The 25,105-nt window shown below is 34.6% G+C and overlaps 1 protein-coding gene across 1 annotated transcript in view; it reads right to left on the bottom strand.

Moving 5' to 3' along the window:
• The window catches only part of ZFYVE16 (zinc finger FYVE-type containing 16), a 48,945-nt gene extending 24,221 nt beyond the window's left edge, over positions 1 to 24,724 (bottom strand). Inside the window, 25 exon segments of the mRNA XM_036845339.1 lie at positions 2,731 to 2,811; positions 4,460 to 4,607; positions 4,974 to 5,078; positions 6,198 to 6,280; positions 8,942 to 9,166; positions 10,196 to 10,351; positions 11,220 to 11,342; positions 12,552 to 12,954; positions 14,821 to 14,963; positions 17,411 to 17,572; positions 20,318 to 20,414; positions 21,750 to 21,850; positions 21,853 to 21,909; positions 21,912 to 21,935; positions 21,938 to 22,079; positions 22,082 to 22,147; positions 22,150 to 22,292; positions 22,295 to 22,354; positions 22,357 to 23,017; positions 23,020 to 23,054; positions 23,057 to 23,132; positions 23,134 to 23,219; positions 23,222 to 24,016; positions 24,654 to 24,693; positions 24,695 to 24,724. Coding sequence (XP_036701234.1) covers positions 2,731 to 2,811; positions 4,460 to 4,607; positions 4,974 to 5,078; positions 6,198 to 6,280; positions 8,942 to 9,166; positions 10,196 to 10,351; positions 11,220 to 11,342; positions 12,552 to 12,954; positions 14,821 to 14,963; positions 17,411 to 17,572; positions 20,318 to 20,414; positions 21,750 to 21,850; positions 21,853 to 21,909; positions 21,912 to 21,935; positions 21,938 to 22,079; positions 22,082 to 22,147; positions 22,150 to 22,292; positions 22,295 to 22,354; positions 22,357 to 23,017; positions 23,020 to 23,054; positions 23,057 to 23,132; positions 23,134 to 23,219; positions 23,222 to 24,016; positions 24,654 to 24,693; positions 24,695 to 24,724 — 4,042 coding nt within the window.
• Between the last annotated feature and the right edge of the window lie 381 nt (positions 24,725 to 25,105).

The raw sequence follows: 25,105 nt of genomic DNA, 5'->3' as shown, positions 1-25,105 counted from the left end.
ATGGAGGCAAAGATCGAGAAGAGGCAAGAAATGTTTAACAAATACCTAGAAGAATTAAAGAACAAACACCTAGAGGAATTAAAGAACAAATAAACAGAGATGAACAATAACTGAAATGAAAAATACACTAGAAGGAATCAATAGCAGAATAACTGAGGCAGAAGAACGGATAAGTGACCTGAAGACAGAATGGTGGAATTCACTGCTGCGGAACAGAATAAAGAAAAAGGAATGAAAAGAAATGAAGACAGCCTAAGAGACCTCTGGGACAACATTAAACACAACATTAGCATTATAGGGGTCCCAGAAGGAGAAGAGAGAGAGAAAGGACCCAAGAAAATATTTGAAGAGATTATAGTCAAAAACTTCCCTAACATGGGAAAGGAAATAGCCATCCAAGTCCAGGAAGCGCAGAGTCCCAGGCAGGATAAACCCAAGGAGAAACATGCCGAGACACATAGTAATCAAACTGACAAAAATTAAAGACAAAGAAAAATTATTGAAAGCAACAAGGGAAAAACGACAAATAACATACAAGGGAACTCCCATAAGGTTAACAGCTGATTTCTCAGCAGAAACTCTACAAGCCAGAAGGGAGTGGTATGATATATTTAAAGTGATGGAAGGGAAGAACCTACAACCAAGAGTACTCTACCCAGCAAGGATCTCATTCAGATTCGATGGAGAAATTAAAACCTCTACAGACAAGCAAAAGCTAAGAGAATTCAGCACCACCAAACCAGCTCTACAACCAATGCTAAAGGAACTTCTCTAAGTGGGAAACACAAGAGAAGAAAAGGACCTACAAAAACAAGCCCAAAATAATTAAGAAAATGGTCACAGGAACATACATTATCGATAATTACCTTAAACGTGAATGGATTAAATGCTCCAACCAAAAGGCACAGGCTCACTGAATGGATACAAAAACAAGACCCATATATATGTTGTCTACTTCAGACCTAGGGACACATACAGACTGAAAGTGAGGGGATGGAAAAAGATATTCCATGCAAATGGAAATCAAAAGAAAGCTGGAGCAGCAATACTCATATCAGATAAAATAGACTTTAAAATAAAGCATGTTACAAGAGACAAGGAAGGACACTACATAATGATCAAAGGATCAATCCAAAAAGAAGATATAACAATTATAAATATATATGCACCCAACATAGGAGCACCTCAATACATAAGGCAACTGCTAACAGCTATAAAAGAGGAAATCGACAGTAACACAATAATAGTGGGGGACTTTAACACCTCACTTACACCAATGGACAGATCATCCAAACAGAAAATTAATAAGGAAACAGAAGCTTTAAATGACACAATAGACCAGATAGATTTAATTGATATATATAGGACATTCCATCCCAAAACAGCAGATTACACTTCCTTCTCAAGTGCACATGGAACATTCTACAGGACAGATCACATCTTGGGTCACAAATCAAGCCTCAGTAAATTTAAGAAAATTGAAATCATATCAAGCATCTTTTCTGACCACAACGCTATGAGATTAGAAATCAATTACAGGGAAAAAAACGTAAAAAACACAAACACATGGAGGCTAAACAATACGTTATTAAATAACCAAGAGATCACTGAAGAAATCAAAGAGGAAATCAAAAAATACCTAGTGACAAATTACAACGAAAACACGACTATCCAAAACCTATGGGATGCAGCAAAAGCAGTTCTAAGAGGGAAGTTTATAGCAATACAAGCCTACCTCAAGAAACAAGAAAAATCTCAAATAAACAATCTAACCTTACACCTAAAGAAACTAGAGAAAGAAGAACAAACAAAACCCAAAGTTAGCAGAAGGAAAGAAATCATAAAGATCAGAGCAGAAGTAAATGAAATAGAAACAAAGAAAACAATAGCAAAGATCAATAAAACTAAAAGCTGGTTCTTTAAAAAACAAACAAAAAAACCCGGCAGGAACTTGATTAAAAACAGCAAGTTTTGTGTCATTTTAAACTTTTCTATTCCCATCCCCTCCTCTCCAGCTTAGCAGAAGCCTAAAAACCAACAGCCTGCAATCATAGTAAAAAACCATCAGCTTGGTATCCACTGGAGAAGGCAAATGGGGCTGGAACTCCTTCAAAACCTCATTACTGGAGAACTGTCATTTTTTGACTTGTCAGGTGGTTCCTGGGAAGACTCCACGTACAATGTCTTTATTTGACCAGACTCTAAGCTTGCCCAGTGAAAAAAGTATTTTCTCAGGGAGCATTTGTTAAAAACAATTAGAGACCAGTGATCAACATCATAGCTGCCTGTGGCAGCAGATACTAGTAGAGGCAAACGATAGGCCAACCAAACACTTAAAGGAAAAGCTGGGAAATAAGATGTCCATAAGGGGTTTGAAAGGCTCTAACATATATCTGGGAATTTCGAAGGCCCCATGCATGTGCAATACTGTGCGCATGCCCAGGGTGTGTGCATGCTAAGGAGAGACCTGAGAAGACCCTAAGCTCTCACCTCAGACTAACCTTTAGGCTATGCACAAGCAGGAAATGCAGGCTAAGGCAGAGTTGTCAAGCTTCAGGTAGGCCCAAATGTTAGTCATATTCTAGTTCATGGCTGAGTGATGATTTCACACAAGTTTGTTGTACTATGCTTTGTAACTTACATATATTCTTTTGTAAGTATCAAATACATTTTTAAAAGGAGATGGAAAACATCTTTACATTAAACCAATCTTAAAGATGAAACTCATACCTTCAACTATGCTGGACTTAGCAAGAAATCCTGAAGATGCTTTTAGAGCTCCATTGAATACCACAAAACTTGCACCTGTCACTGATTTAAAAATACAATAATTACGTTTTAAACTGCTCTTTTTATGCTATATGATATTTGTTAAATGCATAATGTGGAGCACAGCATATTTTAAGTACCTGATAAACGCCATGCCCATACCACTTACATTAGAATAACAAAAAATACCAAACAAAATAAAGTTATGATAAAATATTGCATAAAGGTTATTTAATGTTTGTATCTAAAAATTGATGGCTGTTGTACTATTTACAGTGTTTGTATCAAGTGAGGGTGTGGAAAATCAAACATCCACTACTGTTGAGAGCATAAATCAGAACAATCTCTATGGAGGACAACTTGATAAATTGCTATTAAAATTACAAACACATGTATGCTTTGATATACAAATTCCATTTCTAGGAATTAATGGCACATATACAAGGTTATTCATAGTGCATTTTTATAAACAGCCAAGGATTGGTAGCAACTGTCCATTAATAAGGGACAATTAAATGATGTTCACATATAAAGTGGAAAGTTATGTGCAATGTGAAAGTCCTTTATATACTAACAAAGAATAATCTCCAAAAGAAAAAACAAGGTGCAACAAATGTTATGACTTGTTTAAAAAAAGTGGAAGAAAGGTGTATGTGCGTGTATGTGTGTGGTGGGGTGGTGTTTGCTTATATATACATACAAGCAAGAAATCTCTGAAAGGATATACCAGAAACTGATAACACTGGTTTGGTTGCCTGTGGGGAGGGGAAGAGGGTAGTCTGAGGGTCTAGGGAAGAAAGGAGATTTTGCAGTGTGAATATTTATACCTTTTGAATTTTATACTACATAAATATTCATCAAATAAATATTAAATGGCTGCAAAATTTTAATGACAAAAATGTCAATAGCATGTTAAGTTAAAAAAGCACAATACAAAAGTAAATATCCAGTATAAAATCATCTGTTTAACATATATATCAATATAAGAAGGAAATATATTAAAATGTCAACAAAGGCCATATTTTGGCTTTTTTTTTCCTTTTACTACTTCTTGAAACACATTTTCCAAGCTTACTACAAATGAGTATACATACTTTTATAATCAGAGGAAAATTTTTTATTAGCAGCCAGAATGTCTGACTATTTTAAATGTGTTATTTTACAATAATGTATTAATTTTTTGGAATACTTACTTCTTAACTTTCAATTTGTTAGGCTCTCTACTGCAAGGATTTGGTAATCACAGCAGTCACTGAGGCCATTCAGCCGAGTAATGTCATTCACATCACCATCTTTATCATTTTTATATTCCCAGCCACTTAAGTTTTATAAATCATTCTTCATCCTTATCTACCCTGTGCTCCCCGCTAAGAGGAGTTGGAGCATAGAGCAAACAAAGGCAAAAAATACCTCACTCCAGAGACACCCACCATATGGGACACACTAAACCTGAAGACATCAAAATAAATACTGTATTCCAAGTTTTTAAACCTAATGTTGCCCAAGATAAACACAAATATTAGAAGCAATTTTTTTGTTTGTATAGCTAAAAATTTAAAGCATACTGTTTTATCACCATCAATTCAGCAAATAAGTAAGATATCTACATATAGGTAGGTATATTCCTCTTTGAAAGGAATTCTACTTTTTGAGATGGTTTTATGGATTGACACTAGGAACCAATACTCACCTTTTCTAGGATGGCCAGTAGCACTGTTGGCCTGTGTTTGATAAACTCCATCATTCTGTATACAGACTAGATGAGAATCTGCTTCTGTACTAAAACTAGCTCCAATGCTAATGACATGCTCATTAGAAGAATTTATTACTTTCATTACCTGGAAAAAAACAATATGCATTTAGAAACATTTTTAACATTTTGTGCCTTTATTAGTTACAATAATTCAAAGAGTCACATTTCTGACCACCTTTATCAAGCTTTAGTCTGGACAACTCCCTGAGAATGTGATAGAAACAAATGTTTAAAATAAAATCACCTCAATTAAAAGACAGATAAAACAGTAAGAAAAAAATGGAAAAAATAGGATTAACCAAATCCTCTATTAGGAAACAAATCTAAAATTTCAAAAATAAGTTTTTTTGTCATTATATATTAGTCCAATTAAAAACAAATTTAACACACTTCTAAAGAAATCTAATGTTCAATAATTATCTCAAAACTTGAATAAAGCAATTATACTTACATCATTGTATTTTTTCCGAGGTATTTTTATGCAGCTTTTCCCCATTTCCATATGGATCAGTAGCTGATCTATATTATGCAAGGTATACTGGTAATTTCGAAGGTCCTACATAAAATAATGATAGTTCCATAAACCTTAAACTACTATCCATGAACATTTACCCATTCATTAAATCCTTTTTTAAGAGTATCCATCATTTTAAAACTTGTGATACATAACTATCAAAACACCATCCAGAAAGCAACAGCAACTTCAAAAACCAGCTAATTCTTCCAGCTACTCCACAATAATAATAAAGAATATCATTCTCAGGAAGAATTCTGTAGTATTTGAGGGTGATCTCTTTCTAGTTACAGATCTTCCAAAACAGTAGATTTTCAAACCGAACATGGATAAATAAAAGCAAGTTGGGCTTCCCTGGTGGCACAGTGGTTGAGAATCTGCCTGCCAATGCAGGGGACACGGGTTCGAGCCCTGGTCTGGGAAGATCCCACATGCCGCAGAGCAACTAAGCCTGTGCGCCACAACTACTGAGCCTGCTCTCTAGAGCCTGCGAGCCACAACTATTGAGCCCGCGTGCTGCAACTACTGAAGCCTGCATGCCTAGAGCCCGTGCTCTGCAACAGGAGAAGCCACCGCAATGAAGAGCCCACGCACCGCAACGAAGAGTAGCCCCCACTCGCCGCAACTAGAGAAAGCCCACGTGCAGCAACGAAGACTCAATGCAGGCAAAAATAAAATTAATTAATTAATTAAAAAAAAAAAGCAAGTCCACTGAAATACATTTCTATAATAAAAGGTAAACACAAAATTACATAAATTAGAGGTGGAAGGGAACCTGAGATCATCTAATCCAATACTTCCTATTAAAAATGAGGTAACTTGGGCCAGTTTGCTCAAAATCATCAAATTGATTGACTTTACTCTTTTACTAAGGCTTCAACAACTGTGTGAATCTCACATTACCTAAATATGTAAGCACTGCAGCAGAATGAGTCAAAAGGCAATCTGAATCAGGTATACATAAATTAGGACGTGTTCTAAAAAGCACTTCATCAAAAACAGAGGCCATTTATGTTAAATGAATTAGGATTTATTATAAATGAACTTTCATTATACCAAATATGTCAAATTAAAATAGAAAAATATAAGTATGTAAAATTTGCTTAATGAATTGTTAAAGTAACAATATAGAACACTTAATAAAACAGTTCAATTACTCACAACAAGTAAGTTCATAATAGTGTGTCCTATTTCTCCAAAAAGAGGTTTTCGGCCTCTGATACTTGTTAAAGGAGCAGGATATGCTATACACAAGAATAGAAAATTGGTTACCATCAACAAAAACCAAAAAAAGTCTTAAATTTATTACCTTTAATTTTCATTTTTCAAACATTACGGATAAATACCACTCAATCAGTTCTCTGGGGAAAGCAAGAAATGACATTAACCCATACCATGTATCTACCAGATGCTACATTGAACTGGGACCTTTACATACATTATCCTATTTAAACCTTATAACAACCCAATGAGGCAAGTATGTCTATCCCTACTTTACAAATGGGGAAGTAGAGACACAGATTAATAAGCCTGCCTATGGTTTCTAAGTTAATAACTGGTGAAACAGATATGAAACTAGGCTTGGCCTGATTCCAAAGCATTTAATCTTTCATCATACATGTTGTTTCCAAACATTATGATGGCTAGTAAATTACCATAACTAGCTAGACCTACATAAAGTTCTCATAATTTAAAAAGAAATATTCTGATAATTTAAAGCAAAATATGAAGAATTCAAGATTTTTAAGGCATTTGTAATTAATGTTCAATTGTGTGGATTTATGGATGATAGTAAACTTTTATAGTTCTTGGGTCAGCATGATAAAAGGAACACAAAGAATCAGAGAAGTCAACGCAGAGAAGAAGTGATATGGAGTCTGTCACCTAACTACCTTTCTGTTTCTTTAGGACACTATAAATATTGCGCACCAAAAAGGAAAAGTACCTTGGTGGCAATGCTGCAGGAATTCTGGAAGAAAAGGAAAGTGAAAAAAGGAAGGTAAGACTATATCTATGATGATAAAAATCGGACACATTTTTAACCCAAGAATTAACCTGAGAATTTCAGTTCTCAGCTTAGGTTAAGCAAACAAACCTCTCTAATACATATTATACAAATATACCTCCTTAAAAGTCTAAGAAAACACACATGACATTATCTATTTTAAAAAATTAAGTCAGGGCAACTCACATCTTTGCTATTACAAGCATATATTTTAGTTTTAAAAAGGACAACTAAGTTATTTGGATGACAGAGAGTACAGAAAGAAACATAAATTAGTGGTAAAACACATTAAAATGATAAACAATATGATTAAGGTAAATGCTGACTTTTTACTTCATCTTTTATGAATAAGAGAACATCCTTTGCAACTTGATAGAAGTAATTTTATCTAAAACAGTAATTTTCAAAAGGTTATGGCTTAGAATGACATTCTGTCAGAGTTACAAACGGACCTCATAAATCATCTAATCCAACATGTAATGGTGTTCCAAATAGTCTCAACCTAAAAGCGTAGGTAATCCCCATTTGAAAATTACTAATCTCAGACAGTTATTTTTAGTCTTTAATCTTGGGACTCTAACTTTTGCCATTAACTTTTCCATAGGTACATTATCTCTATAACAAAATAAACACACACACACACATCACAATTCCAAATTCTAGTCTAAAGAGGCATGGGCACCAGTAACATCAAAATGCCAGTCTATCTAAAATCCAGCTGAACACAAAGAACTCAGAAAACAGCTGAGACTAATTAACTTCTATGTATAACTGGTGATTTTCCCTCATCACCACTAAACAGCTATCATAGCTTTGCAGCTCCAGCCCCTGTGATCTTTTGAGACGTCTCTCATGTTACTCTATGATTTTCCTACTTTCAGTGTGAGAAAAATAGATTTACTATCTAGAAGTGATACTGGCAAAAATACTGGCCACACTTATAGATTATATGTTCCACAATGACTTAAGATTAGCTAGTATTTTGATCTAATCTTCCATAAAAATAGCATTCAAATATTAGTATCAGAGATAAAACGTTAGGCTGAATGGATGAAACACTTGGCTCAGAATGAAGTCTCTTAAGCTCTTTGGTTCACACAGTACAAAACCTGAGATGAAAGTTAATTTTTACTTCCTGCACCACAATTTAAGAGTATCCCATATTTAAATCTTAAATGGTAAGGACCAACCCCTCAGAACAGAGAGTTTAATAAATTTGCCAAATAGATTTAAATGAGTATCTCTTTCACTGAATTTGTCCATTTTGAAATAGTAATGGTCACTTTTATAACTTCTCTACACTTAATTTTCCTCCAAGAAAATACCTATTAAATTATACAAGAATCAAATGCCTAAATTTTCCTTAGATGTTATGTACTTCACATGCAACAAATAAATTATTCTTTAAAAAAGTGAGGGATAAAGAAAGGGTACGAATTCAAAGACAGTCGAACACAGAAATGATTTCAACTCAGAAATAATCATACACGTAAGCCTAGACCACTATTTCACAACCATTTATGTTTGGCTTTATGGTGTACACAAATGGGGGGGCAATAATTTACCTTCTTAATATGTAGGCAACATAACAAAATGAACTCCCTACAGCTAATACTTTTAAGAAAACTTTTCAAGGTTTTCTATGTTTTTTTCTGAAATTCAAAAAAAAATTTTAAGGTAAGTTAATATAATAATTATGAATATCTAGAAACTCAGGACATAGCAAGGTTGTCTAGACTAATTTGGTAGTAGAGGAGGGCTGTTTTAGAATTTTAAAAGTACATCAAAACAAAAGTAGTCCCATTAATCCATTAAAAATTTATTTTAATGATATCTGAAATTCTTATTTACATTCAGTATATTTGAACCTATGTAATTTGCTTATTATTCTAAAACTTACCTTTATATTCTGCACCCAATCTCAACATTAAACGCATAGGAAAAACCTTTGCCCAGGGAATCTCTAGCTTCTGGATAAGAATTCCACAAAGAAAAGGATTACTTGGTAACAGGAGATCATCAAGTTTCTGAAAAGTAGGTGTAATAAATAGAAATCCTCCATGATCCTTGCTGCTGAGAAAACTCTCAGTAAAGGTAATACTGTCCAAGTTTTCTACGTATTTTCCTAGAAATAAAATCATTTATAAAAAGACTTTAAGTTGTTTTGAGCAGCATTATGAGTTTGAATGTCCCAGTATAAACTTTCTTAAATAAAAGCAATGTAATATATTTTTTCTTTATTTCCACTCTTGAAGAAGCACTGAATACCTTGTGTGCACAAAGTTCAGTTATTCCTGAAGATTGGGAATTGTGAACAAAAATTTGAGAATGTTTCTAACCGTTAAGTGTTTTAAAATTTTTCTCCTTACTTCACGGTCAAGTGAAAAGTCATCATCATGTCCCCCAAATCTTATACAGACAGAAAAGTATACGGTAGTCCCCCCTTATCCACAGTTTTGCTTTCCATGGTTTTAGTTACCCCTGGTCAACTGTAGTTCAAAAATATTAAATGGAAAATTCAATAAACAGCAAATTTTAAATCTCTCACTATCGTGCTCTGCCCCATTGGGATGTGAGCCACACCGTGAATCACTTGTCCAGCATTTCCACGCTGTATATGCTACCAGCCATTAGTCACTCAGTAGCAGTCTCAGTTATGATCGACTGTTGCAGTATCACTGTGCTTGTGTTCATGTAACCCTTATTTTTCTTAATAATGGCCCCAAGGTGCAAGAGAAGTGTTGTTGGCAATTTGGATGTTCTCTTACTGTGACTAATTTATAAATTAAGCTTTATCACAGGTATGTATGTATAGAAAAAACAGTGTACATAGGGTTCAGTACCATTCGCGGTTTCAGGCAGCTAGTGGGGTCTTGGAACTTATCCACCGCAGATAAGGGGGGATTATTGTGTAGACACATAAAGAGATCAAGAAGGTAAATATATTTTCACTTTTAAAATTAAAAAAACTATAAAGACACTAATTACATAAAATGTTAAATTTAAGGAGACTGAAAATGATGACAGAGCTCTTTTAAGTAATCAGCAATCTCTTCACAAAATAAATCTTTAGTACAGTTAGCACAGCCAAAAGCAAAAATGCCCTTAATTTATCCATCCCCTGGTCTGAACAGTTCAAAATAAAATGGTATACCTTTCAGAGCATCCTTATAAATGGTGATAAAGAGTTTGAAGATGTCCTTAGGAATAGTATCTTCACTTGGCAAACATAACAATAGAATAATAATTTCTGCCTGTCCCAAGCCATGCAATCCATTGGTTGAGAAGTACCAATATTTGTCTGAGGAATCTTAAGTGACAAAAGTGTACAACTATAAATGTCAACTTCCATTAACCAAAAAAATTAAATATAATTGTCCTTTGCATGAAGCACAACTTTTTAAACTCCTTAGTTTCCCAACATTCTCCTCACAAAAACTTTAAATTGAATAGTATGAGATTAATACAAAAAAGAGAAAGGATGAAAAATTATCTGATGGAGTCAATTAATAAACAACAATAAAATAAAAGATGCACTAACAAGCTGAAATGTAGTGGGTAAGAATCAGGTTAGTTTCAAAGAGAATGAAAAGCTAACAGATGCATTATTGAGTATTGAGGACTATTTATTACTGAGAAATATTTACTTCCTTACTTTTAATTAAGTCTAGTGTCATTTACTTTAAAACTGTCTTTATTGTTACTAAATCAGGATTCTTGCTTATCTCAATTACCAAATTTCAATTTACCTAAAACCTATATGAAATATGGTCAGCTGGGGAGATTGGGATTGACATATATATACTAATATGTATAAAATGGATAACTAATAAGAACCTGCTGTGTAAAAAAATTAATTAAATAAAATTCAAAAATTCAAAAAAAAAAAATATATATGGTCAGCTGTATCATGAGCATCAAAATACAGCTTGTTATAAGCCCATGGCCTTAACCTAGGACTGAATGAGGGACACTAATAAAAATCTTTAAGCTATTACTTCAAGTCCCACTGCATATAAAACTGCAAAATTTATTTATATTAATATTTGGCTACAAAAACCAATATCCAATACTGCTTATTTTTCACCATTGACCGTCAAAATTTAACCTGACAATGTAATTAATTATTCAGAAATCCTGCTTACCAATTAGGCAAAGAAAGATGAATCATTACTTACAAAATGCTAACTTGACATTCACAAGTAGATTAGCATTTAGGACAAATGTAACAGGACAAAAACCTTCGCCTTCAAGAAGCAAAATGATCTGCTCGTGAGATGGGTGTTCTTCTATTACAGGCACTAAAACATGAAAATAATATATTAATTAGAATAAACATGTCTTCCTGTTAAATATGCCTATAATGAAAAAAACAGATTTATAAATCCACCAATGGCTTAATCACATTTAAAAGCAAAAGCAAACACGTTTTATAAAATCAATCAACACCTGGACAACTGTTATATACTAATTTTTACTTTTCAATTTATGTAAAGATATTAATATTATAATACATATAAATCCTGATCAATTATATTATATATAGTCTATGAACAAATATGTTGATTAAACAGCATATTGATACAATTTTAGCACCTTTAAAGTTTTAAAACAAACGTTTTTGTAAAGTGGACTCCTATCTGCCAGCCACTCCAATTATAAATTCTGAAATTTACAGCTGTGAAAGTAGTCTAGACCCAAGTTGTACATGCTGCTTGCTGCCATAAGCCTTATGTCAGTGACAAGTGGTGAATAAAGAACTTGACAACCAACAGGAAAATATACATGGCATGCAAAGAACAGGGCTTAAGGTATTTTTGCCACTATCAATAGGATCATGAAATGGCTCCTACTTTCAGAACAGAGATCCTAGGCTTCATTCCCCTACATTATCATGCACAGAACATAATCATTTCATGTAGGATTCAGCATAATGCCTAGGGTAACAAGGATATATCCCTAGGGAAATACTCCAAGGTGGGAGGTAGCCACAGAATCTCCAGATTAGAAAGGACCTTAAAGACCACCTAAGTTCTCTTCTTTTACAAAGGAAACTGAGGCCCAAGAGATTAAATTACATGCTTCCAGTCATATGTGTATTAAGTAGCAGATGAGGAACTAAAATTCCTAGCTTTGTCATCCAATCCAATATTCTTTTTTTTAGGCACTATGTTCCTTAAAAAAAAATGATATGGAGTCAAAACTAATACAGGACTAAAAGTCTATGAATTTCCCTGTTGTATTGGACTTTTGCCTTATTTTAAATTAGGGACCCAGATGAGATAAGTGAATCACATTCAAATCAACTCAAAAGGTCAGATCTTTTTAGAATTTGTTTTTATATAGTAAGACTTTTTGTAGACTGGAGTTCCATGCCATCATACATATTTCAACCACACTGTCTAAATTTTAAAAAATACATTTTATATATCACAGACAAAATTCATCAATATATTCTTCTTTAAAAAAAAACAAACCTCCTTTTTAAATTTAAATAACTGCTATCCTACCTGATCCCTTTTCTCCAGATGCAACCAGAAGAGGAGGCAAGCTGTCCTCATCATCAGGTAGAAGACTAATCTTATTGCAAACATTCTTGTCAATACCACACAATAACCTATAATCTGAAATACTAGCAACAGGTAAATGACTGTTAACCAAGACACCAGTAGGACTTGATAGGCCCTCAATTTCTGCAAAAACATCATCATCTAGTGTAAAAGAGCCAGAAGTAGGCAACCCCTCAGTTCCTGTGTTTGTAGGCAACCCCTCAGTTCCTGTGTTTGTAGGCAGTTTTTCCACGGATGGAACCTGAGAAATAGGACTTTGAATTATCTCATTTCTTATATCGCCTGTCTCACTGTTTGGTTTTTCCACTGTAGTAGAATGGGCATGATCCACTGTGCTTATCATCTGTAAAATATGGAAAACAAAAACCCAAATCAGTTCATAGTTTCTTTCTTCAGAAGCCACATTTCCCAAGAAATAGTACCATTTTGGTTCTTTAAATTCAAGAGCACAGGTTTAGCTTTACTCTCTGCTCAGGTAGGTATTTATGACTAATTTTATAGACTGGAAAAAGGAGGCAAGGAGAACTTCAGGATCCTATACCATACCACAAAGTGAGCACACTTAGTTCAACTCAAGGCACTCCTCCTCCTAATAGACAAAAAAGCCTGGCTGGGGGGTGGCAAGGGAGAGGAAGAAGGGAGAAGGCAGGGAGGGGAGCGGTTAGGAAGCAAAATGGCAGACATACTTCACAACAGTAACCACCTAGAATAAACTACACCTCAAGTCTGCTTCAAGTAAGCCCCTTTCTTTTTAGACTGGCCAAACCTAAGTCAATAGAGAACTGTTTATGAACTCAAGTAATACTAGCCTCTATAGAAATTCCAATTTGTTAAAATATTGATTGAGGGTAGGTGCTAGCTAAGAAACATACTTCTGGTAATTAGAGCTACTTGTAAAAACTAGCTCGTGAACTCTTACTGACAAACAACATAAGTTTATATGGTACGTGAACTTGAAGAGAGCAGGATACACATCCATCTTGTCTGATGTATCTTTACCCAATATAAACCAGGTAACTGGCTCAGAGGAGAGGCTCAATATATATTTGTTTAATGAATAAAAAAGTATTCCTACTTCATGTGTTAATACTTGCTTTTATGAGTATTTTGCTACTTTACAATGAGAGTTATTAGTGGGCTGGGATTCTATATTATGTATCTTCTATTTAACACCTAGCACATTTGTATAAACATAAACATAAATACTACCATCAGGTACTTTACTGAATATTTGAAAATCATTAAACAAATTAGTCTAAATTAACTTACTAAATCTCAGTTCTATTTCCCCATACCAGTGGTTCTCAAAATGTGGTCCAGGGGGCTTCCCTGGTGGCGCAGTGGTTGAGAATCTGCCTGCCAATGCAGGGGACACGGGTTCAAGCCCTGGTCTGGGAAGATCCCACATGCCACGGAGCAACTGGGCCCGTGAGCCACAATTACTGAGCCTGCGCGTCTGGAGCCTGTGCTCCACAAGAGAGGCCGCGATGGTGAGAGGCCCGCGCACCGCGATGAAGAGTGGTTCCCACTTGCCGCAACTAGAGAAAGCCCTCGCACAGAAACGAAGACTCAACACAGTCATAAATAAATAAATAAATAAATAAAAAGAACGTGAATTTCTAAAAAAAAAAAAAATGTGGTCCAGGAATCTCTGGGGTCCCCAAGACCCTTTCAGGAAGTCAGTGAGGTCCTAGGATTTTCTTCATATAATTTAACTAAAACATATCACAACAGACTGACTTTAGAAGTAGATGTGAGAATCTATCTTCTATTAAGCCAGACGTTAAAGAAATTCGCAATAATGTAAAACAATGTTATTCCTCTCACTAAACTTTTGTTTCAAAAACTTTTCATTAAAAATATTATTTCTATTAATTTAATGAGTTTATTTTTTAATTAATTTTTTAAATGTTTGTCAATTTTATATCAGTAATTATCAATAAACATAACCCACATAACCTATAGTTCTTTGGGGTTCTCAATAACTTTTAAGAGCATAAAGGGTCCTTAGATCAAAAAGTTTAAGAATCACTGCCTTAAACTGACATTAAAAAAAGGTAAAATCTAAAATATATTCATACATCATATGCTTCTCATTTTATGAAGCTCAAAGCATTTAAAAAAAAAAAGTACTCTAAAAAATCACACAAGGAATTTCTTACAAAATAAAACTTTATTAAATTAACAAGTCATTCTTTAGATTCCTTACCAGTGGCACATCAGGTAAGAGAGGACTAAAGTCTTCAGAACATCTTTTACTTCCAGATGATAATTTTGTTGTATCTGCAACTTCGCCATTGGGCAATATACCATCGGCAAACCATACTCTCTTCTGTTCTTTGGAGCATAATCCTAGAATCAGTTTAAAAAGTAAAGCATTTTAATTTGATAATATTGCAATGATTTAATACTAAATGGGTCAGGAAACATTTTCAAAAGCTTTTTGCTAACCATTGGCAAGCCCTGCATTCTCAGGGTTTCAAGGTCTAGAGAAATGGCCTTTTGTGATTCATCTACCCAGAGTAGAAGTTCTTTTCTAATTCATACAAAGGCAGGGCTGGCCCTAGGAATCCCGTACTCAGAAAAAGAGTGGACAGGAGAGGTTATACCTTAAAGACGTTGAAGGCAGATTTAAAGCCTATATTATTAAGGCTAACTTTGTGAGTGTGGAATAAAATTTAGAGACTAAGGCACAGGGAGGGAAAATGGAATAGACCAGAGCATGGTAGACAAGCAAAGGGAAAAAAGTATGAAGAACAGAAGAAAGAAGCATAAAAAGTCTAAAAAAAGAAACAGGATCACTTGTGCATCAGAGGTAATTTCCTACTTTTAACTTACTTAACAAGAGAAGCATAACATGCTTTGTTCTTATAATGTTGATATTGAAATTTATTAATATTTATTAATATTTTCCTTTCAAATTTGGAGGAAATAACTAGATGTCAGCATAAATATTTGTTCTCTTTTATTAAAAAGCATCCATGGAGGAAAGTTATGAAAATTCCTGCCAGATGATTTTAGAACATATAAACATCAAAAGGACCAACATCTACCTTCCATATCATAATACAGATAACACTGAAAAAATTGGAATCATATATGTATAATTTTTGCAACATGGGTGGACATATTAAATAAGGTATCTTTCTTGTATTTGCAATACTTTATAATTTAATAATTTTAAAAGTCAATATAAGAGAATAAATATTTTTAAAAGCAGATTCATTCATCTTTAGAGCTATAATATACAACCATATATGCTGAAAGTCATTATTTAAGTCATAATGATAAACAGAAAATAGCTATTGAGAAATAAGTGAAATCCAAAATAGTTGACAGAAATACTTGAATTTGTCACTAACTGACAATTACAGTTATTTTCTAGCATGTTACAGATGAATAGTTTATTTTTAAGAGTGTACACAGGCTTACTGAATAGCACAGGGAACTATACTCAATATTTTGTAATAACCTATAAAGGAAAAGAATCTGAAAAAGAATAGATATATATATGTATAACTGAATCACTGAGCTGTACACCTGAAGCTAACACAACATTGTAAATCAACTATACTTCAATTTTAAAAATTAAAAAAAAAAATAAAAAGTCTACACAGGCTTTACTCAAGATCCTAAACTACAATAGGCTGTAAAAAAAACAGAGAGCCCAAAGATTTTTTAAATCTTTAGAAGTTTGTTAAAAGATTTAAGAAACATTTTTTATTGTGGTAAAATATACATTTAAAAATAGATTTTTAGGGCTTCCCTGGTGGCGCAGTGGTTGAGAATCTGCCTGCCAATGCAGGGGACACGGGTTCGAGCCCTGGTCTGGGAAGATCCCACATGCCACGGAGCACCTGGGCCCGTGAGCCACAACTACTGAGCTTGCGCGTCTGGAGCCTGTGCTCCGCAACAAGAGAGGCCACGACAGTGAGAGGCCCGCGCACCGCGATGAGGAGTGGCCCCCCCTTGCCGCAACTAGAGAAAGCCCTCGCACAGAAACGAAGACCCAACACAGCCAAAAATAAATAAGTAAATAAATTAATTATTTTTTTTTTAAAAATAGATTTTTAAGGAAAGGAAGACATGCCAATTATTTACCTATTGTCTCTCAAACCCAAGCCCACCCTTCCACATGGTGCTCCTTGATGCCAGGCTGGAAGTCTGGAAAGTGCAACTCCCAGACCCCCTTGCTAGTTGGTTCTGGTCACGTTCCAGCAGTGACAGGCACTGGTTGGAGACTGGAAGGTGGGAACAGAAGGAATTCTTTCTGTTTCTAGTTCCTGCCAGGACTTATGCAGCAGCGGCACCACCAGATATACCCACATGTCCTGTGATCTTCAGTACTTCTTACATCAAGCCTGGGACACTCTTTCCGTCATCTGAACACCAACCCTGTTAGCCTCCTTGATGGTCCCAGCATTTGCCACTTTGTGTTCCTCTAGAAGTCACAGTACCAGTCATGTGACGTGGTACCGTAATCCCTGAATACTAGGTCTGAGAACCAAGCATCTCTTGGTGTTCCTGCACGGGGTTCTAGTAATACTGCCTCTCCCTTTGCATTCTCCCAACCCTAGGGATGGTGGTTGCTTCCTGTACTTACTAATCTCTGAGTCACTTGAGCATGCCCTTTTTGTTCTTCTACCCTTCTAACGTACATGTATAACCAGTTCCCTGTATTAAATTCCTTCTGGTAGCTAGTCTGGTTTCTCTTTTCTCACTAGATCCTGTCAATACTAGAAAACTTCTACTTTGATCATTTATCTTTAATATTAGACAGAACATTTTCTTCAAGTTACCTTCAACACTTGGTTGTTTAAGTGCTGAGATTGGTAAAGTTGTAGGTGAAGATATACTGGATGTTTGAGTCTCCTGAAGAGGCTGGATGTTGGTACATTCATCAGAATGATTAGATTTAAGATTAGAACCAGTTGGACTCATCATCCTTTCAAATGCCTGAGCTATAAAGGGAAAAAAAACTTGATCTCAGGTGTTTTGGAACTTCAAAGTAAATCATGATAAATATTCTATTTTTCAAGTTGTAAGGAGAAAGAAATTAATGGCTAACTAAGAAGTGGCACTTGGCAAAGATAATATCCTTACTTTAGTTGGCAGCACTCCACTTCAGTATAAGCTACCAATTAGTTATTTCAATATAATTTTGGCATATATTTGATATCTAAAGAAAATCATTGCTATTTAATATGACCATCTGATTTTGCCCTTGTACTCCTACAGTCTATTTCCAATATAGTTCCTAGTGATTCTTTTAAGACATAAATCATAACACATCATTCTTCTGTTTAAAATCCTTTAATGGCTTCCCAACAAGAATGAAAATTTAAGTTGTTAAAGTGGCCCACAAGACCCTACATAGTCTGCATTTCTACCTCCTCTGCTTTCCCAGTTAGCTGTCTGACATCATTTCTCACTAAAATCCTACTTGCTCATTAGAATCCAGCCACTGAGGCCTCCTTGTTCTTCAACAAGGGAAGCAAGCACTGTTCTAGCTTAGGGTCTTTGCTCTTACTATTCTTTCTGCCTGGAAAGTTCTTCCACATGGCTTTATTCTCTCACTTCCTTCAGGTCTCTGCTTACACATCATACTATCATAAACCCTTATTCTGACCACCATTTAAAATTACGACCTCTTGCCACCAGTCTGTTACTATCTATCCCTCTTATACTCTTTTATTTTCATTTAGAATATTATCACCATCTGATATTCTCTTTGCTTTCTGTCCACGTCTCCTCACATTCATAAGGTCCATGAGATCAAAAGCTCCATAAGAACAGGGAATATATTTTGTTCTCAGCTGGAGTCCAAAGCACAGAACAGTGCCTAAATGCTGATGAATGATTTTTTTCATCCAAATAACACGGAACAAGCACTGTGTACCTCTCCCTTCAGCACTTCTCCAAACTGATCTGCTATAAATGCTGCACTACAACAACCTTCCTCAAGTGCCAATGAATTAGCACCCTCATGCAATGGCTTCCGCTAACCAAGTAAAATCCAAACACAGTACTTTGAGTTTCAAAGTAATTTCCAACTTCCTCTAAGTTTATGTAATGGCACTCACATGCATGCTTCTTTAAAACTTATACAGTCTCAGCACAACTTCCTCATTGTCCACAATCTCTAATGAAACTATCTTTTCTTCTTTGTGGAATTTGCCTTATAACCCTTGAGCCATCTTTCTCCTCTTATTAGTAACATTATTTTAAATGATCATGTCTACTGTTTTCAACCCTAAAGTTGGAGTTAAAATAACTTTTATTTACATTTTCCTGCAGTGTATAAATTAATGATAAACAGAGCCATAAATGAAATTACATGCTATAAGATATCAAAACAGAATAAATAAAACAGATAACTAAATAAATAAATCCATTCCAAATATTTTCTTTGATAAACCAATGCTTGATCTCACTATCCTACTAAGTCTCTTCAGTGACTATATCTTCTCCTCTCCTGGATCCTTATGGTCAATATGTTTTAATGTTCACCTAAAAATCTGACCTGTCAACTCAAATAATGTTTCAAATCTTCATGGCTGTTTTATTTTTTAAGTGGGGAGAGATAATTATGTGGGAGCTTGCTCTAAGATTTCTTAACTCTAGCAGGTTGCTTGGCTAACAGCACCAGCAGTAGTCTTAAAGGCTACTGAAACAGCATAAGCAAAAAACAAAACAACTACAAGCACTTAAACTAAATTCTTCATAAACACTGGTGGTAATATGGAAATATAAGAAGATTTACACTCTATTATCTTCCAGAGCAGAGGTCAACAGCAGGGAGTAAAGCAGCTTACCTCAGGCTAACAGACTCACATCAGAGCTTTTTGAAGAATTGCTGAAAAAATTTATCTTCATTCAAAAGAGAAAAACAAATTATTATCAGGTATTTATTCTCCTGGCTAACAGGAAGCAGCACCTGAGCTAGCGCACAGGCCTGGTCTTAAAAGTCCCAAGTAATATTTGCTGGGAATTAAACTGTCAACAAATCTTTGAAAATGCCAAGAAGTACTCAAAAGAACAAACGTGTATTTGAAGAAAAAAACACAGACACACAAAACTGTGAGAACTCAAGTAAGATTATTGCTGATAACAGTAAGCTAGCTAGGGAGCCAGAGAAACAATGGGAAACATATACAAACAAAATTCTAAAATTGAGAAGGGAAAAAAATATATAAAAGACAAAAATGTGCAAATAGTGTGACAGTCCGTATGAATTTATATAAAATTATAAAGTACTATACCTTATCTTTTATTCCCACTTTAGGTTGTAATTTTCTATAAGGTGGGAAACTATTATCTTGCCTTATGCTATTAATAGTGGAAGATTATATACTATTTATTGGTAGATATTCTATAAATGTTTTAGATTAAGATGATGAGGATGACAATGATGGTGACAAAAACAAATAGGCAGATGAAATGCAGCATTTAGGGACTTGGTACCTGTTAAAAGTTAATGAACTGCCACTCCAGAAACTGAATGCTTCCTTTCCACACTGGTAGTAATAATTGTGAGAGTGGAACAAAAAGAAGAGAAACCAAGCCTTGGGATGTCCCACCTAAGCCAGATAAGTCAACACTAGGTCCTTGCCTTAAGAAAATAAAGAAGTTTATCTTTGTCACAATCCAGTTGTTTTTAAGATATATTCAATTACTGGAAGAAGATATGTCAGGTTAATACTCACCTTTACTAATAGTCTCATAGCAGACTACACATACTCTTGCTTCCTTTTCTAGATACTGCAATTTACACTTCCTATTACAACAGACACCGCAAAATACCTATAAAGGACAAAATATCAAATGTGATTTTGTTTCAAGCATGTTTATACCAACTGGAGGCAGGGGGAGGAGAGACCCGAACTCTAACCAAAAACCATTTTTCTGATTACATAAACAAGTTTTCTAATCACCATAATAATAGGTAATTATTAAATGATCTTTTTATTTTATTATTTTACTTAAATGAGGTTTCTGTAATTTAAAATTGATCTCTGATGAGAATTCCTTTAAATCAATTATGTTAATTGGAAGGGAACAAAAACTTTCTTAATGAATAAGTTCAAACTTAAAAAGTTTCTGTGGTCCTTTACAACTTTTTTTTTTTTTTTAACTTTTTGGCTGCGCTATGCTGAATGCGGAATCTTATTAGTTCCCCGACCCGGATTGAACCTGTGCACCCTGCCGTGGAAGCACAAAGTCTTAACCACTGGACAGCCAGGGACAGTCCCCCTCCTTACAACTTTAAAAGGAGAATGTTATTCAAAAAAGAAACAGACTCACAGATATAGAGAACAAACTAGTGGTTACCATCGGGAGGAGGAAAGTGGGGAATGGCAAGATAGGGGTAGAGGATTAAAAGGTACAAACTACTAAATATAAAATAAATAAGCTACAAGGATATATTGTACAGCACAGGGAATATAGCCAGTATTTTATAACTACAAACGGAGTATAATCTTTAAAAATTGTGAATCACTATGTTCGATACCTGAAACTTTCATAATATTGTAAATCAACTATACTCAATTAAAAAAAAAAGAAAAACAAGTAGAATGTTATTTTTCTAAAAGAGAGTAGGGTTGATCTGAGACTAACATATTACTGGAAAATGCTGAAAAAAATGCAATGTTATTTCTAGAGGCAACTCTTAGAGTCCATAGACTATTAAGATAGAACACAAATGAGGTCACAGCTTCAGTGTTCTGAACCTTGTGCAAGCCAATCTGCTTGTTTTCTCAGTGTTTACCTCAAGTATCGAGCATAACACTAGCTGCAGAGTAGTCTTGAAATTAAGTATTCAAGGATAAACTGGAAGCTGACTGAATTCCGTACATCTGACAAGTTCATGTTAGAGAGAGAATGAAACGTATTCTTAGATTTCACAAAAATTAGTGTTCCTCATTTCCCAGTATGTAATACCCATGACAATGTGACATTTATTCAAACCTCAAGCAATCTGTAAAATGACAGTGCTTTATACACTTCCACGTAGGTGAAAAACGATGATTTTAAACTAACTGAATCTTGTAATCATCTCTTAATCAGCTTTTTGTCACCTTAAATTTCATTTAAAATGTCTCAAAAGAATAAAAGACAAAGATTTTTATAGCTTACTTTTCCACATGCTCGGCAGTGATGTCGCCGTTTCGTAAAAGTAAATTTGACTTGGCAGTTCATACAATTGGAGCTTCTGAATCAGGAAACCCAAGTAGGTGTTTCTGGCCCAAAACAAGACCTTCTTTGCAAGTGTTTGCAGGCAGAGATTCTTCAGTTGAGTTACAAAACTGGATCCACCTTCAAATTACTTTCTATATCAATGTAATTAGAATTGAAGCTAACCTGAGGAATCAGTCACAGAAGCTATAGCACGGTGGTTGGAACAATGGTATTTGCTACTCTGGGTTCACTTTCAGGCATATTTGGAACATCCAGCTTATTTTGGTTCCTTTGATACTCCTTGTTCTTGATGGAACACTAAACAGTTGCTTAGGTCTGCGGCCTCCAACATGAACAGATTTTGACTGTTACTATCAGAGACTGATAATTCCTTTGTAATCTCAGACTTACTGCTAGATAACACTTGTTCAACTGGAATTGCACCTTTTTTCCCCTAAAGAAAGGCTACCATTTCTGCTGTATTCTGTTTATCAACTGTCCGCAAATCATATTAATACCAGGACTTTCCCCAGTAGCTCCTGCTTCAGCATTGAAATTCATATATCGACATTTCCATCATCTAGGCCTTTCATATCTATCTGATTCATCTGAGATTTTGAGTCACCTACATTTTCTTCAAATGATTTTATGTTACTAGGCTGAAGATACTGTTCAGTTAGAAAGGCATCAAGTTCAGCATCACTAATTGGTGCACCACTTTTCATGCCTTCATCAATATTAAAGTAATCCAAGTCTTGTCCATTGATATCATTGTTTGAAAAAGTGAAACCTTCACAACAATCAGGAGATTCTGGGGCATTAGCACCAGAAAGCTCTATTTGAGATTCTGCAGCTATAGAAGAACTGGTGTTATCAGGGTAATCCAAAGACTCAACTCTAACTACCATCTGGTTAGAATCTACCTTTCTATCTCCCATCTTTTCAATTAATGGCTGATGAGGTATGTTTTTACATTTTTCCTGTTTCAAAAGATCAGTCTCCTTCAAAGGTTCCCCACCTGAAGTCATATTCTTCTGTATTTCTTCATGCACAGTCACTGCATCTTTTATATTATCTTTATATTCATTCTGGGGTAAACAATCACCATGAGCTTTATTTTCAATGAATGATCCACACAAAGACCCAGGTACTGGAAGACAGGACAATGAGGAATATGTATTTTCACTTGAAACATGTAAAGTTGAAGCAGAATCTTGGACTTCATCTTATTATCTTTAAGATCTAGATTTCTTGAGTCTTCTTTGCAGATTGTTTTATAAATATAGCAGTCCTACCTTCCTGAAAGGAAAAGTCAGGTAACTTGAAATTTTCATCTCTTAAAATTTGAATCATTTAAGCATAAACCTCCATTTTTTGGAAGACTGCAAGACAAAGCACTCGTGCTGCCTCCTTCTTTTAAACATTCGGGGCAGCTAGGACTGGCACATCTACCTCCTCTTTTACCAAAACAGCCATCAGCTTTACTAATTCACATGGCTGGTTCTTGTACTGTAGGTGGTCTTTGGCATCAAACATTTTGGAACTTTGTTGAGTCAAAGCAGATGGCATGTTAAAATCAACAACTGTCTCTAACTGATTAGAGATCTTTTTATCCTCTAAATTTTCTTTTCCGCTGTAATTACACGAATCTGAAAGTGTCGTATCTACTTTCTTACCAAATTCTTTAGTTCCACTGATTTCTCTGTTTTGTAATTCAGAACTGACATTCTGTTCCTCTCTGACTGTATTATTACCATGGTCTGTTGAAGAAACACAGAAAGTTTCTGACACTGAAGATAAATCCAATCCAATCAAGGAATCTGCACTAGACTTAAAATCATCTGGCAATAATTTTTTAATATCTTCTTCACTATTAGTTACATGAACTAAGTTACCCATGTCACTTATCAGATCACAGACAGGTTTACTACATCGTCCCACATATAGAGGCTGGATTTCATCTGAAGTGCCACCATCCACAGAAGAAAGGAGATCAAGTCCTGTTACATTTTTTTCGTTTTGTATAGAAGTTAGTCCCTCAAGTGTTTTTTCTTTCAGGGCAATTTGATTTGTTTCATAGCCTGTTTCTGATGAGGCACAACAATTAATGCATTGTTGATCCTTTGGTAGCAGTGAAGTTAGCTGTGAGGAAGCCAACTCTGAAGAGACTGAATAGTGGTTAGAATCATATGAATTTTGTGCATCTTGGAGATAATCTTGTTCATCTAATTAAAATAGAAATATAATGTTAGTCAGGAGACCCAAATCAAAATTATTACAAAGATGTTATGGTTTCTATGACTTCTAAACTTTTTTTTAGACCAGAAATATATTATTCTCCTGCAAAATAGTAATAACCTCCAAAATTATTTTCACTTGGATTTAAACTACTTGGGGTTTTTACTTTTTAATGTAGATGTCATAATATGATAGAAATTCTACTCAAAATAACTCAGTTGCACTATAAAAACCAGACTAAGGAAGAGCTGAAAAACAATCTAACTTCTTTGTTCTGCCCTCCAGTTTCCTAGTCTTCATCCTAAGATGAGGAAAATACTATCTTTCATAGTAATGAAATACCAATTAATACAGAACTTTCAGGTTGCTTTCAGCTGGTTCGTATGTTGTTTTTAAAGGTCTTTCTTTTACCTAAATGTGTATCTGGAGAGAAACTTCTACCTTTCTTACTTCTATTTCTGGCTATTGGTTCTATGCAGTATAAGAATACACTAATTCATTATAATAAGTGAATGTTTTACAGAAGATAACCATGTGACCAAAACTGAAACCAAGTTCTGCTAAGAGTACTAATTATGGACATTTTAAAATTACATTAATGGTAAAAATGAAAAATTGACAAACCTGGATTCTGTTCAAAATCATCAAGGAGTTTGTCCAAGTCCACTGACTGTGCTTTTAAAATAACTGTCCATCCTACTTGTAGACTTACTCAGAATTTAATTCTTGTGTGCCTAGAAAATACGAAGTATGATAGTTCATTTAATTCTCTGACATATAAATATTATACCATGTACTGCATAACAAGAACACAGCCAGGGAATAGACACAAATAAAATTTAAGAGTATTGCTTTGAAGAATCTGTTATTAGTTGGGGTGAAATTCCTCTATATAATACAAATGACATGAAACAAACTCTAACAACATAAACATGCATACGTAAACTATTTAAAATTTAAAAAACTTATCTAAATAACTCATGGGTCAAAGAATGCATAGTTGAAAGCTATAAATAGTTGTAAGTACCACGTATCAAATAATATAAAATATACTACACACAAATAAAAATACTGCA

Source organism: Balaenoptera musculus, chromosome 3 (genome assembly GCF_009873245.2).
Source record: "Balaenoptera musculus isolate JJ_BM4_2016_0621 chromosome 3, mBalMus1.pri.v3, whole genome shotgun sequence".
Lineage (NCBI taxonomy): Eukaryota > Metazoa > Chordata > Mammalia > Artiodactyla > Balaenopteridae > Balaenoptera > Balaenoptera musculus.
This window is presented reverse-complemented; position numbering and strand designations above follow the sequence as displayed.